Raw genomic sequence first — 15,555 nt, forward strand, 5'->3', positions numbered from 1 at the left:
CAGGCTCCTCAGTCCATGGGATTCTCCAGGCAAGAATACTGGAGTGGGTTGCCATGCCCTTCTAAAGGGGATCTTCCTGACCCAGAGACTGAACCCAGGTCTCCTGTATTGCAGGCAGATTCTTTACCATCTGAGCTAGGGAAGGCCAAATCCCAAGTAGGGAAAGCACTGTTAAATCCCTTTTCTCTCCTAGTTTTTAATGCCAATTTTCTGTTGGAAGCTGGCAGCTTCTTCTTCCTGTCCATCACCTCCTTGACAGAACTTAGCAGCCTCAAATCCTGGCTGTGGCCCAGCTATAACTCTGGGCAAGACCACTACTCCCCAGAGGTCTAACCTTGCCTTTGTGACTTCCAGAAACAATGCGGGAGGCAAAGGGGTCTACAGCAAGCATGGGCACCCCTCAACACTCAAGAACATGAGTGATACTGACTCTCTTCTCTTTCTTTCTCTCTCTCCTCCTCTGTCTGCTGGAACCACACATAGTTAAATAGTTCTGCCACATTCTCAGGGCAGACAAATGTTAGACACTGAGAAACCAGCCCATTGATTTATTAGATTTTTTCACTTCAGACTGGTTTCCATGGCTATTTGAGAATCCAGACCATTGGAGGGAATGTTATAAACTTATAAATATTATCTATTTTCCATTACCTCCAGTAAAAATTGTCTACCAGGGAAAGGGGGGAAATGCCACTTTGGGGGCCAAGTCCAATAAATTTGGGTAAAGAGGGAGATAGTTCCTAGTGAAGCCCCACTGCAGAGAACTAAAAGAAAGAAAAAAAGGTTTTTAAATTCCCCCAAATTTGAAAGAGATGCTTGAAAGATCGAGAAGAAAGGAACCAAGGGAACGGCTCACAGGAAACCTAAAGAACGCAGAGGGGAGGACTGGACCCAATTCTGCTGTGATATCATGAGCGGAGTATGACGGCATGATGCTGCCTGGCAGGCACGGTCCACAGCTGGAGGTCTCCACCACAGCCTCACACCAGAGACAGCACGGGGCAGGGGGCAGCCAGGGCATGGGAGGGATCTCGTGGTCTGTGGCTACTTCTGCCCTGGTGGATCTATTAGTTTTCTAGGACCACTGTCAATTTTCTGCCAACTCAGCGGTTTACACAGCACAGATTTATCAGCTTACGGATCTGGAGGTCAGAAGTCCTGCAACAGAGGTGTTCAGCAGGGCTGTGTTTCTTCTGGAAAGTCTAGGAGAGACTGATTCCCCACCTTTCCCAGCTTTGAGGCACCCACGCTCTCTGCTCATGGCCCCTTCCTCCATCTTCACAGCAACCAACAGGGGCCCTGCTCACTCATGCTGCCAGCTCTCTGGTTCTCTCTTCCCCTTATTGTTCTACATTTAAGGACCCTTAAGTGTCAGCTTCCCTCAGAGCTCAGTTGGTAAAGAATCCACCTGCAATTTGCAAGAAACCTCAGTTCAATTCCTGGGTTGGGAAGATCTGTTGGAGAAGGGATAGGCTACCTACTCCAGTATTCTTGGGCTTCCCTGGTGGCTCAGCTGGTAAAGAATCTGCCTGCAATGCGGGAGACCTGGGTTTGATCCCTGAGTTGGGAAGATCCCCTGGAGAAGGGAAAGGCTACCCACTCCAGCATTCTGGCCTGGAGAATTCAATGGGCTTTTATAGTCCCTGGGTCTAAAAGAGTTGGACAGGACTGAGTGACTTTCACTTTAATTTTCATGAGCACATTGGGCCCACCCAGATAATCCAGGGTCATCTCTCTATTTAAAGATCAGCTAATTAGTTACCGTGATTCCATCTGCAACCTTGAGTCCCATTTGCTATAAAAACCTACATGTTCAAGGTTTTGGGGACTCGGTTTTCAACATGAAGGAAGAAGAGATTCCTTCCTCTTTAAAATAAAATAATTAATCATATTTTATGACTGTTTGTGTGTGTTAGTTGCTCAGTCATGTCCAGATCTTTGCAACCATCCATAGATTGTAGCCCGCCAGGCTCCTCTGTCCATGGGATTCTCCAGGCAAGAATAATGGAGCAGGCTGCCATGCCCTCCTCCAGGGGATCTTCCTGACCCAGAGATCAACCTGCTTCTCCCGCATTGCAGACAGAGATGCTTTACCATCTGAGCCACCGACTGTATTGATATAAAGATAAATGTATTAACATTACATATTAAAACATTTTCTTTGACCTGAAAGTTCATTTACTTTCTCCAGATTATAAAAGAAGTTCAACCCTTTGCTGAGTCCCTAAGGGTCACAAGGTCCCAGGCATGGTGCCTGCTGTGTCTGACAGCTAGGTCAGCCTTAGGGGTAGCCATTCAATGTCCCTTGATAAAGTGCTCAGAGGAAGTACACCCGAGCCACTCATGGGGCTTGAGGCCTGATGAAAAGTGTGATAGCAGGGGAAGGAGGCAGCAGAAGGGACAAGCATTATCACAAGCTCTCCAAGCCTCAGTTTACTCATCCACAAAATGGGGACAAGAAAGGGACCTTCCAGGCAGAGTCACTGAGACACCACGTGAGGTAACACAAACTCAGCAGCCCCAGGCTAGGCGTTTCATTTAAAGGAATTTCCTGCTGACCAAAAGTGTCCAAAAAATACAGATGAGTCACAGGAAGAATTCCACAAAGTGTCAGGCTCTCCTCAGCTGCAGTGGGATTGGTTTGGTTCCGAAGCCTTTCCTGGCACCCTTGGGGGCACTGGGTCTCTGGAGGTTCAACCCTGGATGGTTGCGGGGCTGGGGACTCAGAAACAGGGAGGGGTGCGATGAGGCCGCTTCATAAATAACAGCAGCCATGGTTCCTTGAGCATCTGCTGGGTCCAGAATGTGCCAGGACTTTCCATCTGCCTCTCATTGAAGGCTCAAAATAAGCTCTTCTCACCGACCAGGAAACTTGAGGCTTGGAAGGCTAAGAAGACCACCAGGAACACCCGTACCCATTCAGGTTCCCCGCCCCCCTCCATTAATGTCTCTAAGACCACATAGAGGGAGCAAGGGCCTTCGTGGAAAGGAGAGACAGCAAAGGCGTGACTAGAGAGGAGAAAGAGGGGTGGGGGGGCTGGGGTGGAGGGGAGCATGTGAGCAGGACCCCCCCACCAGAGAAGGGAAGGGATCCTAAGACACTTGTCAGGCACTCACCACGTGCCAAGGATGGTCTTTACAGCCTGATATGCATTGAAGTGAAGTGAAAGTCGCTCAGTCATGTCCAACTCTTTGCAACCCCATGGACTATACAGTCCTTGGAATTCTCCAGGTCAGAACACTGGAGTGGGTAGCCATTCCCTTCTCCAGCGGATCCTCCCAACCCAGGCGTTTAACCTAGGTCTCCCGCATTGCAGGTGGATTCTTTACCAGCTGAGCCACCAGGGAAGCCCGAGAATACTGGAGCGGGTGGCCTATCCATTTCTCCAGCAGATCGTCCCAACCGAGGAATGGAGCCAGGGTCTCCTGCATTGTAGGTGGATTCTTTATCAACTGAGCTACGAGGGAAGCCCGCATTAACTCATTTAATCCCCACAGCAATCCTATGTGCCAGGCACTATTATCACCTCCATTTTACGGATGAAGAAACTGAAGCACAGAAAGGCTCAGAAACACACCCAAGGCCATGCAGTTGGGAGCCCGGAATCCCAGTCTCACTGGAGAATCTGCACCTTTTTCTGCTCGGCTATACCAGGTGACCATCGAGACATCTGAACAGGAGGGACACCAAAGGAATCCGACAGCTGCGTCCCCACAGGGTGTGGCTTATTTTCTCCCGGTGGTCTGTTCATTAAAGAGCCCCTTCTGGTGGGCAGACCCTGGGTTGGGATGGGGGTTGCTGGCCAGCCTCAGAAGAGGAGAGAATCAGGACAAACTGCTTTGAATGATGGAATGAGGCAGTGCATGGCAGGGTATACCTTTGGGCAGGGGGGATGGCAGGTGCAAAGGCCCCGAGGCAGGAGCATGCTGGCTTATCTGCAGAACAAAGACAAGGCTCCTGGGCTAGAAATGAAGGAGCAAAGGGAAGGAGGTCAAACGGGCAGTGGGAGTCAGTCTGCACAGGCCCTGAGGGTGCAGGCCTGTGAGAGCATTATGTGAGCCCAGCTGGGGAGGGTGTCCCCTCAAGGGGACCCTGGCCACCAGGAAGAGATGAGAAAAAAGATGAGTGCACCCAGAAACCTCCTAGAGGGATTCCCGGGGAGTGAGAGCCAGGGGACAAGAACCCTGGAATAACCCATGGTGGAAGCTTCATCTCCAGTGCTGTTTCCTTTTCAGAGATCTTACCCTCTGAACAGATTCCTTAGTCACCTGGCACCAAGAAACCAAGGATGAGCCATTGAGCCAGAGGAGAGAGCTTGACTTGGTTTGAAATAACTCTCCCGGCGTTGTGGGAACGTAACGCAAGTGGCGATTCGATGGCATGCCTGGCCTTCTACTCGCACTTGGAGATGTCATCGAAACCCCTCCATTTTAGCCAAACTCAGCAGTTCAGAAACTGACGGTTTTCAAAGAGGTTAGAGAGGAGTTCGGAAACTTCTGTCTTCCAGCCCCCACAGGTGCCAAACACTTCATTTTGCCAGTGAGGGAGGAGACGCAAAGGGGCACGTCCTGAAAACACACACAGGCTCTCTCCCGAGATGTGCTGTGTGCCATGCTGAGTTGTGTCCGACTCTTTGCGAGAAAATGAGCAGGTGATTCACAAAGCGCAGCGGTGGCCCCGTGAGCCCTGCCTCCAGGGCCTCCGCACTCCCGGCCCAGCCCGGCGCCCCTTCCCTCTGCACCCTGGCGCGCTGCTGCAGGGCTGCGGCCCGAGTCCTCCGGGAGTGGAAAACCAGATGAAGTTGAAGAGACAGGGAGGGGCCGGGTGAATACTTCTCACTGTGGAAACCAAAGGTCCAGCCCCTGGGCGGAGCCCCAGGCCAAACCAGCTGTTGGGAAGGCGCCATCTCTCTCCCTGGTCTCTGGATGAACGTCCTCCAGCGGCCTCTGCACAGGCCTCTGTCCCTCCTCACCTTCATGTTCCTTCCCACACAGACCCCGCTGCCTCCTCAGCTGCCTCTTCATCCCCCCTCCTGATCTAGGGTCCAGCGCGCCTTGGAGATTCTCCCAACACGAACAGCCCTGAGCAGCCAAGCCTGCGACCTCAAGATTCCCAGACGTCTGCTCCTCTCCAGCCCCACTCCCTGACCCCAGTCATCACCTCAGCTGCCCCCGTGGACCCCCCAGATGGTCAGTGTCCTCCCCTTCCAAGTTTCTGTCTTTTCTGAAACCTCATCTCCCCCAGGGGCTCTGTGAACTTGATCTTAACTTCCAGGGAATCAGCCTTCTGGCTTGGACTCCTTCCTGGCCAGCCCTGGATCTCAGCCTCACAACCCTTCACTCCTAACGCGCTGTGTCCTACTGGGTCCTGCGATGGCCTGGTCCCAGGATTTCAGTTGCACTGCAACCAACTCCACCACCCTCTAGTGGAGGAAGCATCAGTGGTGCCTAATGCATATGTGCGAGCTTCCCTAATGGCTCACACGGTAAAGAATCTGTCTGCCATGCAGGAGACCCAGGTTTGATCCCTGGGAAGATCTCCTGGAGGGGGAATGGCTACCCACTCCAGTATTCTTGCCTGGAGAATCCCATGGACAGAGGAGCCTGGTGGGCTACGGTCCGTGGGGTCACAAAGAGGCGGACACAACTGGGTGACTAACACTGGGGAAATGCATGAGTGCAGCATGCTCAGTCGTGTCCGACTCTTTGCAACCATATGGGCTGTAGCCCACCAGGCTCCTCTGTCCATGGGATTTCCCAGGCAAGAATACTGGAATGGGCTGCCATTCTCTTCTCCAGGGGATCTTCCCAACCCAGGGATTGAACTCACATCTCCTGAGTCTCCTGCATGCACAGGCAGACTCTTTACCACTGAGCCCATTACAATTCCCTGAGCCTGGGAGGCCAGCCAAGCCCTTTCTCTAATGGGACAGCAAAGCTCCCTGTCCTTACATCTTCAATCCCTGAATCTGTCTCACCCACTGTCTGCAGAGGACCTGCCTCCTACTTCATCAGGAGTAGAAAACCCTCCGGCGTGAAGGCTCTGAACCCACTTCAGCACTTACTCCCCAACTCTGCTCTCTCAGGATGGGTGGATGCCCTCCTTCCAGCTGAGGCTCTGCACCCTCATCAGCCCCACTGCTCACCACCACCCTCACCCCTAGGGGACCCACTCCATCGGCCACCTGTCCTTCCCGGGACCATGGTGTGTCCAGGAAAAGAGCAGCAATAGGCCTTTCCTTGACCTTGTCTTCATCTGGCTTGGGTACCTCATCTGCTCATTTTCTCCACCCTCAGAATTCTCGGAGGGGACACTCACATTCAGAATATCAGCCAAGATTCTGCACCAACAGACTGAAAGCCAGCTTCTTCGTGCTGCGGCTATTTTTCCTACCATCTCTGGGTTCTCAGCCATAAGCCATTCATCCTGCTTAATTAGCTGAACTGCTTTTAAAAAATTCAGCCAACCAGACAAACTTTCCCCAGCCCTCACCTTATAAATCCATCAATCAAATAGCTGCTTCTCTTTAAGGACACATTTACACTTTCAAGAGAGGATGAGAATTGTCCTGTTTATGAAATAATTAAAGTCTAAACCATTTGGTTGTTTTAAATTGCCTGTATTTTGCCCAAGTCATTAGATACATCTATTCACCTCAGGCAGAATAATTAACTTTTCAGTCACCATATTGGTTATAACTGCGACACTCACACATCTAATATACTTTCTGAAATCAGCAAAACAAAAATTGGCTTTTTCTAGCATACTAACATTTCACTAAACTGCAATGCAATGGGAAAGAATCATTTACATTGGTGAAAAATGTAAATTATTCAGTATCATGGAAACAATTATGTTTTATTACTTTCAAATAGCATGAATTATTTGAAAATTATCAAAACTAGAATCATAGAGTTTTTCATCAACTTGGTTATGAGCTAGTCCCAGGTCATGGCTAAGCATCACCATCCCCTGTATTGCCCTTCACATCTGAATCACAGGTTTGAGAACTGCGCCCCCTTCCCGTCCTACCAGTGTGGACTGTGCCGAGTCTAGCGGATCTGTCAACATATCAGGTTCTTCCAGGCTGAGAGCTCCCTGCAGGCAGGCCACTTCTTGTACAGAGTGTTCAGATCAGAGTGCTCAATAAAGAGATGAGTGAAATCATAAACACATAAAGAAGAGGTCAGGAACAAATAAGATGATGGATGACTATTTTTAAATATCAACCACAAAAGTTTTATGAATGAAAAATATTCACAGTGTTCTGATATTAATACTCCCAGTTCCAGGAGTTGGTGATGAACAGGGATGCCTGGCGTGCTACAGTCCATGGGATCACAAAGAGTTGGACATGACTGAGCAACTGAACTGAACTGATTAATATGCCAAAGTGCTTGTGCATTTTAACAATCAGGCGCTGTTCACAAATGACAACATCTGTTTGGCCAACCTGAAGGAGCCATCACCCCATTTTCCTTCCATTTCTAAAACATCATCAACCAAACACAGCACTCTGAGATTAGCGGATGTTCTTCCTGTTTAACTCGAAGAAATCAGACTCTAACTCCAACTCTGCCATTGCTTGTTTTCGTCTGAAATCCACATCCGCCTGTTACCCAACTGGAGTCAGGAAGAAGCAATCAGCGCTTGGAGGAGCTGGCAGGATTGTAACCTACAGAGAGGCTCCCTGAGTAGCATGCTTGTGACACAGCGATCCTTGGATGGATACATCCTCCAAGGACACGCCTGTGAGAGGGCAAAGGGAGGGCCCGGCAGGCAATGCTCCCCTCTACCAGATGCACAGGAATCAGCTTCACCTGTCTGCATTTTGTTTTCTTTTTGGTTTATTTATCTGTATTTGTTTGTTTCTTTCTGGTTTATTTATTTATTTATAGCCGCCCTGAGTGTTTGTTGCTGCGTCCAGGCTTTCTCTACCTGCGCCGTGTGAGGGCTGTGCTCCAGTTGAGGTGTGCAGGGTCCTCACTGCGGTGGTTTACGTCGCTGCAGAGCACCAGCTCTAGGTCGCTCAGGCTTCAGCAGTTGGGGCCCATGGGCTTAGCTGATCCAAGGCATGTGGGATCTTCCGGGACCAGGGACTGAACCCGGATTCCTGCATTGGCAGGCAGATTCTTTACCACTGGACCACTGGGGAAGTTCTGTCTGTGCTTTCTAAATGTTTCCAAGAAAGGCTTTATAAGAAGGAAGACCTGTGACTAAAAATAAGCTTGAAAACCACTGTTCTAGATAAACCCAAGGAGGTGCAAAGGGAAGAAAGTCCCATCTATTGAGCACTTACTGTGCGCTGGGTAATTTTGAAACATCATTAACATAATTGCATTTAACTTTCACCACATCTTTATGAGCTAGACAGTAGTCAACCCATTTTAAAGAAGGGCATATTGAGGTTCAAAGAAGAAAAATCTCATAACCAGCAAGAGTCAGCCATGATGTAATTCCAAAGCCACGCTGTTTTCCATGCTTTCATCTCTAAAATTCCTCGTCACTCCTCAACTCAACTTTCCACAACCCCTATCCTCTCCCCTTACAATTTAAGCCTGCTCTCAGTTATTTTCACTCGTAAATTAATTAACGCGTCAGTATTTGGTGTGAATGGCTCTTTGCTAATTTGTTACTTCCTTACAGTGTTCATTAAGAATCATTCATTGAGCATCTCCCGGATGCCGGGTACTAGGCTAGGTCCCAGAGACACAGACTATCAAAGCATTGCCTCTATTGTGTCCATAGACTAGTGATGAGAAATATGGAAACCAATAAACAAAAATATTAAAAGTCATACGATGGCCACAGGGGAACAACTCAAGGACAGCCTGGGAGAGGGAAAGAAAGACAACTACTGCCTTCTTTACTATGGGTATTTGCTGGTTCCTGTTGTTGGCAAGTTTTCTGCTCATAATAGAATATAGCCAATGCCTCCAGCATTATTCATGCCTCTGGGAAAAGGGGCTCAGATACCAAAATGTGCTCTTGACCATTTCCTCCTCACTCCTCAGTGCACAGCCTTATTCCAGGAGGTAAGATAAACTGAAACTCATTGGATTTCTTTTCATTGTCCTTGACTTGAAATACATTTAGACATTAAAAAACTGACTCTTAAAAGCAATTCTATCCCTTGCCTCCCTCTAGATGTTCCTGTCCCGGGCTAAGTCAAAGAAAGATATTGTTCTACTTAATTTCTCATTCACTCCAAACCCTCTTGTGTTTCCAGCTGAAATGGAATGTGAGCGGCACTCCTACCCAGCTCTTTCTTTCTGATCCGATAATAACCCAACTACTGCACCTCTAATGATAGTGATTAGACAGCCTAATATCCAAGCATTAAGGTAAAGCCCTTTCTCTCATCCCTACGGATCATCTCAAATCAGTCTTTCTTTCTGAGTTTCTATTCTCCCTAAGCAACTCAACTTTGCTTCTTCTAAATTCCTTGACTTTTAAGAATCTACACAGTGAAAACAATAGTTATGGTAATAAGCCACTGATTGAGCAAAACACACACTGCAGAGCAAACATCAGCACAAATGAACAAATACAGAAGTGTTACTAGAAAGTAAAGTGAATAAAATCTGATACGCAAAGTAGCACAAATACATAACCCAACATCATCAAAATACACACATTATCCGTGCCCTGGATATTTGTTTGAAGGAAGTAATTCAAAGAAAGAAAAAAAGTATATAAATGCTCTCCTGCAAAATGATATGTGTTAGCAGAAAATTGAGATGGTGAGTGAGGCAAAGCTGAGTAAATTATAGGCTATTAACAATGATCATTATGAAATCTGAGTCCCAGCATGAAAATGTTATGGATACCTTTTAAATTAAAAATAAGAATTGCATAGGTAATATGATTACAAATATGTAGAAAAATTCTGTTTGCCTAAAGACAGTGGAATCACCAGTAATGTTTCTAAACGTCGTTAGTGGTTACAGTCTTGTCTTTACAATAAAAAAGATTCAGACAAAAACAGGATGAGTCCTTGCCTGACAACTGTCATCTAATAAGAAAGTCCCCTTTACAGCGACAATGAGAGGCATTTAAATGTGAGCACAAATGCCAGGTTCCCTTCTCTTATCCTGGTTTACTTATGAATGTTGACCTTTCTAGGAGTTAAAATTAATCTAATCAACCAATAATAGATTTCAAATGGCTGCCAACTGTCTCTGTCGGTTTATTTGCTGAGTCCTGTCTACTCTTTGTGATCCTGTCCATGGGATTTTTCAGGCAAGGATACTAGAGTGGGTTGCCATTTCCTCCTCCAGGGGATCTTCCAGAACCCAGGGATTGAACTCAGGTCTCCTGTGTCTCCTGCATTGCAGATGGATTTTTTTTACCCGCTGAGCCATCAGGGAAGCCTGGTTGCCAACTAGTAGTCAGTAAAACCGAAAGGGGTCAAGACACGGGATTTGAGTGTGCAGACCAAGCAGACGGAGGGGCGCCACGACAGGACGATGCTTGGCTAACTAGGTGCACAGTTACCTGATGTCTAAGGGTGGGGTGTTTGTGCTCCTGGCTTCTCAGTATAAAGACAGATGCTAGAGGAACTGAAAATTCTTATTTAAATTCAGAAAACGCCCAAGGTTCTGCAGCCCCTCCTGACTCTCGCCCAGCCCCCAGTCTCTGCACGTTTGCTCTGGACACAACGTGAGCCACAGCACAACCTCACAGATACTGTCCTGCCTCTGTCTCTACCAACAGCCTGGGATGAAGTGAAAGGGTTTGTTTTGTTTGTATAGATTTTTTCGTTTACTGTAGCAGAATATACGTAACACAAAATGTATCACTTTAACCATTTGGAAGTGTGCAATTCTGTGACACCATCACCACCATCCATCTCCAGAACTTTTCATCATCCTTAACTCAACTCTGTAGCCATTAGATAATAACGCCATTCCCCTCCCCTCCAGACTCTGGCAGCCACTGTTCTTGTCCCTTCTGTCTCTATGACTTGACCTGCTCTAGGAACCTCATGGAAGCGGTATCATGCAGTGTTTGACCTTTTGTGTCTGGCTTATTGCACTGAGCATAATGGCCTCAGAGTTCATCCATATTCTAGTGTGTGTCAGAATCCCCTGCCTTTTTAAAGTTGAATAATATTCCGTTGTATGTATCCACCGTGAGACTGGGCTTCCCCGGTAGCTCAGTGGTAAAGAACCCGCCTGCGGTGCAGGAGACACAGGAGACGCAGGTTTGATCCCTGGGTTGGGAAGATCCCCTGAGGGAGGACATGGCAGCCCACTCCAGTATTCTTGCCGGGAAAATCCCACAGACAGAGGAGCCTGGTGGGCCACAAAGAGTCAGACATGAATGAAGTGATCGACCACAGCACAGCACCATGAGATGAAGTATTGTAAGGGACTACAGCCCACCTCTTTGGGGATTACCATTCTTACTGACCCGGCCCTGATCTCAAGCTCTGTTCTGAGCAATGGGACTCCATCTTATTCTCGCTGGTTCATCCTTCAATTCCCCACCCTTCTAGAAGTTCTTTATTCAGGAACTTGCCTGTGCGTCCTCTTTCTTCCCAGGATCGGGAAGATTCATTCCTTCTACCCCAGGAGAGTGGGTGAAGCCAGCTACCGGTTGCTCACTGAACATCAGTTCAGCCCATCTGCCAGGGCACCAGTGACTCACCCCACATCCAAGAAGGCAGCTACTTGCCAAAGAGTATCCTTGCCTCCTCAGTCTAATCTGCAGATCCCTCTCTCTGCTCCTGTGCTGGGGAAGGTGTTGACCAAAAGCTGCACCTTCCCAGGGTGTCTACAGCAAGGCCAGCCTCCCGTCTTCCCTGTAGTTTTCTTCCCTTCTATTGCCGGTCACCAGATTCTTCTCTGCGACTTCCCTGACTCTGGCTGAACCCTAGAACTTCAGACCCACGGCCCCGAGCCTAAGCACGGGTCCAGCCACACTTACAGCCAGAGCGAGTTCCTCCCTTGAGTGATGACACCCGTGAACTTGGTCAGTCGTCTGGCATCCACTTCAATCCACTGGTGGAGGTCATTCCTCCCTGCGCACCATGCCCCGTCATAAAAATCATTTTCATTAATGCCCGCCTGAAAAGAAAGAGAGGGGTGTTCTTCAATACTACATATAAAACAGACAACCAGCACAGACCTCCTGTGTAGCAGAGGGGACTATGCTCAGTATCTCGCAATAATCTATAAGGGAAAAGAATCTGAAAAAGCTATATCTGAAAAGATGGAGCTGAATCACTTTGCTGTATACCTGAAATTAACACAACATTGTCAGTCAATACACTTTAAAGATGGAGAGGGACATGGCAACCCACTCCAGTATTCTTGCCGGGAAGACTCTCAAGGACAGAGGAGCCTGGCAGGCTACAGTCATAAACAGACAGACATAGGGTCATAAAGAGTCAGACACGACTGAGTGACTGAACATACACATAGATACTTTTTAAAAACAAAAGGAAAAGAAAAGGGAGGGCATTCTTCAGAAAGACCCTGAATATACTCAAAGAAAATGTAGACAAGTTTTTTTGTGACATTTCTAAGAAGGTGGGTGGGAGGGATAGAAGAGAATGAGGAAGTAGATAAAGGAAAAAGTCACTGTGCCCTGAACTCTTAATTCCAAATCATAAAAATGAGCTGCTTGTTATTAACAAATTGGAAATATTTCAATATGATAAGTCCTCCTCTTGCCCAGTGTGAAAGATGAAATTTAATGAGTTCTCCTGTTACTCATTCATCCAATAGACACAGACTGTCTCCCACGTACCAGCCCACACTCGCCAGGTGCTGGGAGCACAAAGGTGAATCGTTCCCTCCTGGAATCTCAAGATCCAGGCAGGAAGAAAGATATGAAAATAGATAAGTGAGAACACAACAGAGCAGGTGTCATTTCAGGAGTAGGAACACACTGCTTTGGGAGTCTTCAAGGACAGCACAGCTACCTTGAGCTGGGGGAGATGATGGACAGAAAGCCGCCAGGCAGAGGAGATATTTGAACCGGATGTTAAAGGTTACGTTTATCTAGTGAAATTTACTTATTAGCATTTAAGCCATTTGATGGGTCTGAGTATCAGTCGCTTTTGCCACCAGGGATTCTCCTGATCTGAATTTACAATGTGGATGAATTTCTGCTCTAGAATTTTCCCTATATTATCACCATTTGAAGAGACAACTCCCTGATGTTTAAAAAAAGGAAGAAGAAGAAGACAAAGGAGTCAGGGGAAATTTACTAAAACCCTTTCTGCATCAATCTCATTCTCCCATGCCTATTTCACAGGTACATAATCATATGAGAAAAAGTTTGAATGATACTCAAGAGATGAAAATGACAGGCCAGTCCGTCTTCCCTACCTCTGAGCACTTTTCAGCTCAAATTCTGCGTCAGCCTTATTTTAATGGCCAACCGTGATGTGGAGCCCAGAGCCCAGCTACAGCAGAGGGACAGCTTGGCAAGGGGTCCTATCGACAGGCCTCATCCAGCACTGCACTGGCTAACTTAAGCCTTGTATCAGGACCAACACAGGGTATGCTTCCCAGTCCACTCCTGGAACAGTCCCGAAAGAGCTCGGAGAGCAGTCCCGAAAGAGCTCGGAGAGCAAACGTTGGAACTAATGTACCGTGGTCCTCTACTCCCACCTGGGAAAGTCCATGAACAGAGGAGCCTGGCAGGCTACATCCATGGGGTCAAAGAGAGTCAGAGCAACTGAGCACCAGATGCTCTCCTAAAAGCACACCCATCTCAAATGAAGGTGAATAAAATGGCTGTTAGTCAACATTCTCCAGAAACCCACGCTCTCAGCTAACCAGCACCTCTGTGTCTGAAGGCACACAGGGTGTCTATAATAAGGACCTAGAGGTGCTGCAAGATTTTGCCTTCCAGAGTCACCAGAGAAAAGCTCAATTTTGCAAGTGTGTGTGACTTGTTCTACCTGCGCTTCAGTGAGTTTTGTTAAAGCGATGCTGACTCTTAAGTATAATGTCTCATTTCCCAGGGCTGCTGGTCATCAGGGAGATCACCAACCCTGTCTGAAGGCTATAATTACACAATTGTTCCCTTTCTTCATCTACGGCACTTATCCACCCAAAGGAAGAGGCCTGCAACCCATTAATGACTTACAGTATCACAATTCATCTTCTTTCAAGAAACTATAATATACACTGAGTTTTTGTTGAGGTTCCGCTGTTCTTGTAAACCACCCATGAGACTGTGCTTAGAACAGTTTCATTTATTTATTGAAATTAGCCTTCACCTTGCCTCTGCTATTTGCCAAGTAGTGATCCAGGCAGGAGGAATACAAGGGTAGACAACATGGGGTCAGACCTGCCTTCTGGAACTCAGAACAGGCAGATGGACTAAGGTCCCCTCACGGCATCTTCTGGTGTTAGCATATCAAGATCAACCACCACACAGCAGGCTGATTAACAGCTTGTGCTCTGAAGCCCTAGCTGGGTTGAATCTCAGGTCTGCAAACTTCATACTGTACAAGTTCAGGCAATTTGCCTAAATTGCTCTGTGCCTCGGTTTCCCCATCTGTTCAAGTGAGAGCAATGCTCATTTCTCCCTTAGGATGCTGACTGTGCTTTCAGCAGGGGCTGGCACTTGGTTAACATGGATGCCAAAAGAACAGAACACTCAGCTAACACTAGTTATCAGTACATCTGGGCTTCCCTGCTGGCTCAGTGGTAAAGAATCCACCTGCCAAGCAGGAGACAAGGTTCGATCCCTGGGTCAGGAAGATCCCATGGAGAAGGAAATGGCAACTCGCTCCAGTCTTCTCGCCAAGACAATCCCACCGACAGAGCAGACTGCCTGGCGTCGGCTACAGTCCATGGGGTCTCAAAGAGTCAGACACAATTTAGCGACCAAACAACAAATCAGTACATCTAAAACAATGAATATTTGGTAAATCGTGAAAATATGGATGTTTTAAGAATTAGTTCACATTGGAATTGCAACACTATTCCAGTCAACTGGTGTCATAGTGTGTACAACACCAAATATCCAGAAGAGAGTTATAAAATCTGAAAAAAGAGGAGGTTCACTGTCTACCGTTCCCAGCAGGAGTCCATGCTGTCTCCCCCAACGGGACATCTGGCAATGCTTGCAGCTGTGTTTGGCTGTGACAGCTGGGGGCAGTGCATGCAACTGGCAATGACAGATAGAGGCCAGGAATGCTGGGAAACATTCTACAACCCATGGGACAGCCCCAGCCACAAAGAGCTGCCCAGCCCCAAATGTTGATCATGCAGAGCTTAAGCATGCCAGCTCCTGGGCTAAGCAGACAAGAAAGAGCTGCCACATAGCTCGAGATGTTTACCCCTCCAAGATCATGAAAGCTTGGAGCAGCTGTCCTCATGCCATTCAACCAGAGTCTACTGTCTGAGATCTGACATGCGATTTCCTGTTCCTGGTTTTGCTAGCCTGGATATCCTACTTCTGCGGCCAATCTCAGCTCTTCCTAAGCACACCAGACAGTCAATTAAGTGTAATAAGGTGTCAGGGGATTGAAGAGCCCTGTGCGAAGCTGACTCTTTGGGACATGACAGTCACCTCTGCAAAATCAA

The 15,555-nt window shown here is 47.7% G+C and overlaps 1 protein-coding gene across 2 annotated transcripts in view; it reads right to left on the reverse strand.

Moving 5' to 3' along the window:
- The window catches only part of CPXM2 (carboxypeptidase X, M14 family member 2), a 136,252-nt gene that overhangs the window by 68,802 nt on the left and 51,895 nt on the right, over positions 1-15,555 (reverse strand). For both annotated transcript variants that reach the window (XM_069566792.1, XM_069566791.1), the window contains one exon: positions 11,933-12,072. In XM_069566792.1, the coding sequence (XP_069422893.1) occupies positions 11,933-12,072 (140 nt within the window). The remainder of the gene's footprint in view (positions 1-11,932; positions 12,073-15,555) is intronic.

The sequence above is a fragment of the Ovis canadensis genome, chromosome 22 (assembly GCF_042477335.2).
Source record: "Ovis canadensis isolate MfBH-ARS-UI-01 breed Bighorn chromosome 22, ARS-UI_OviCan_v2, whole genome shotgun sequence".
NCBI lineage: Eukaryota > Metazoa > Chordata > Mammalia > Artiodactyla > Bovidae > Ovis > Ovis canadensis.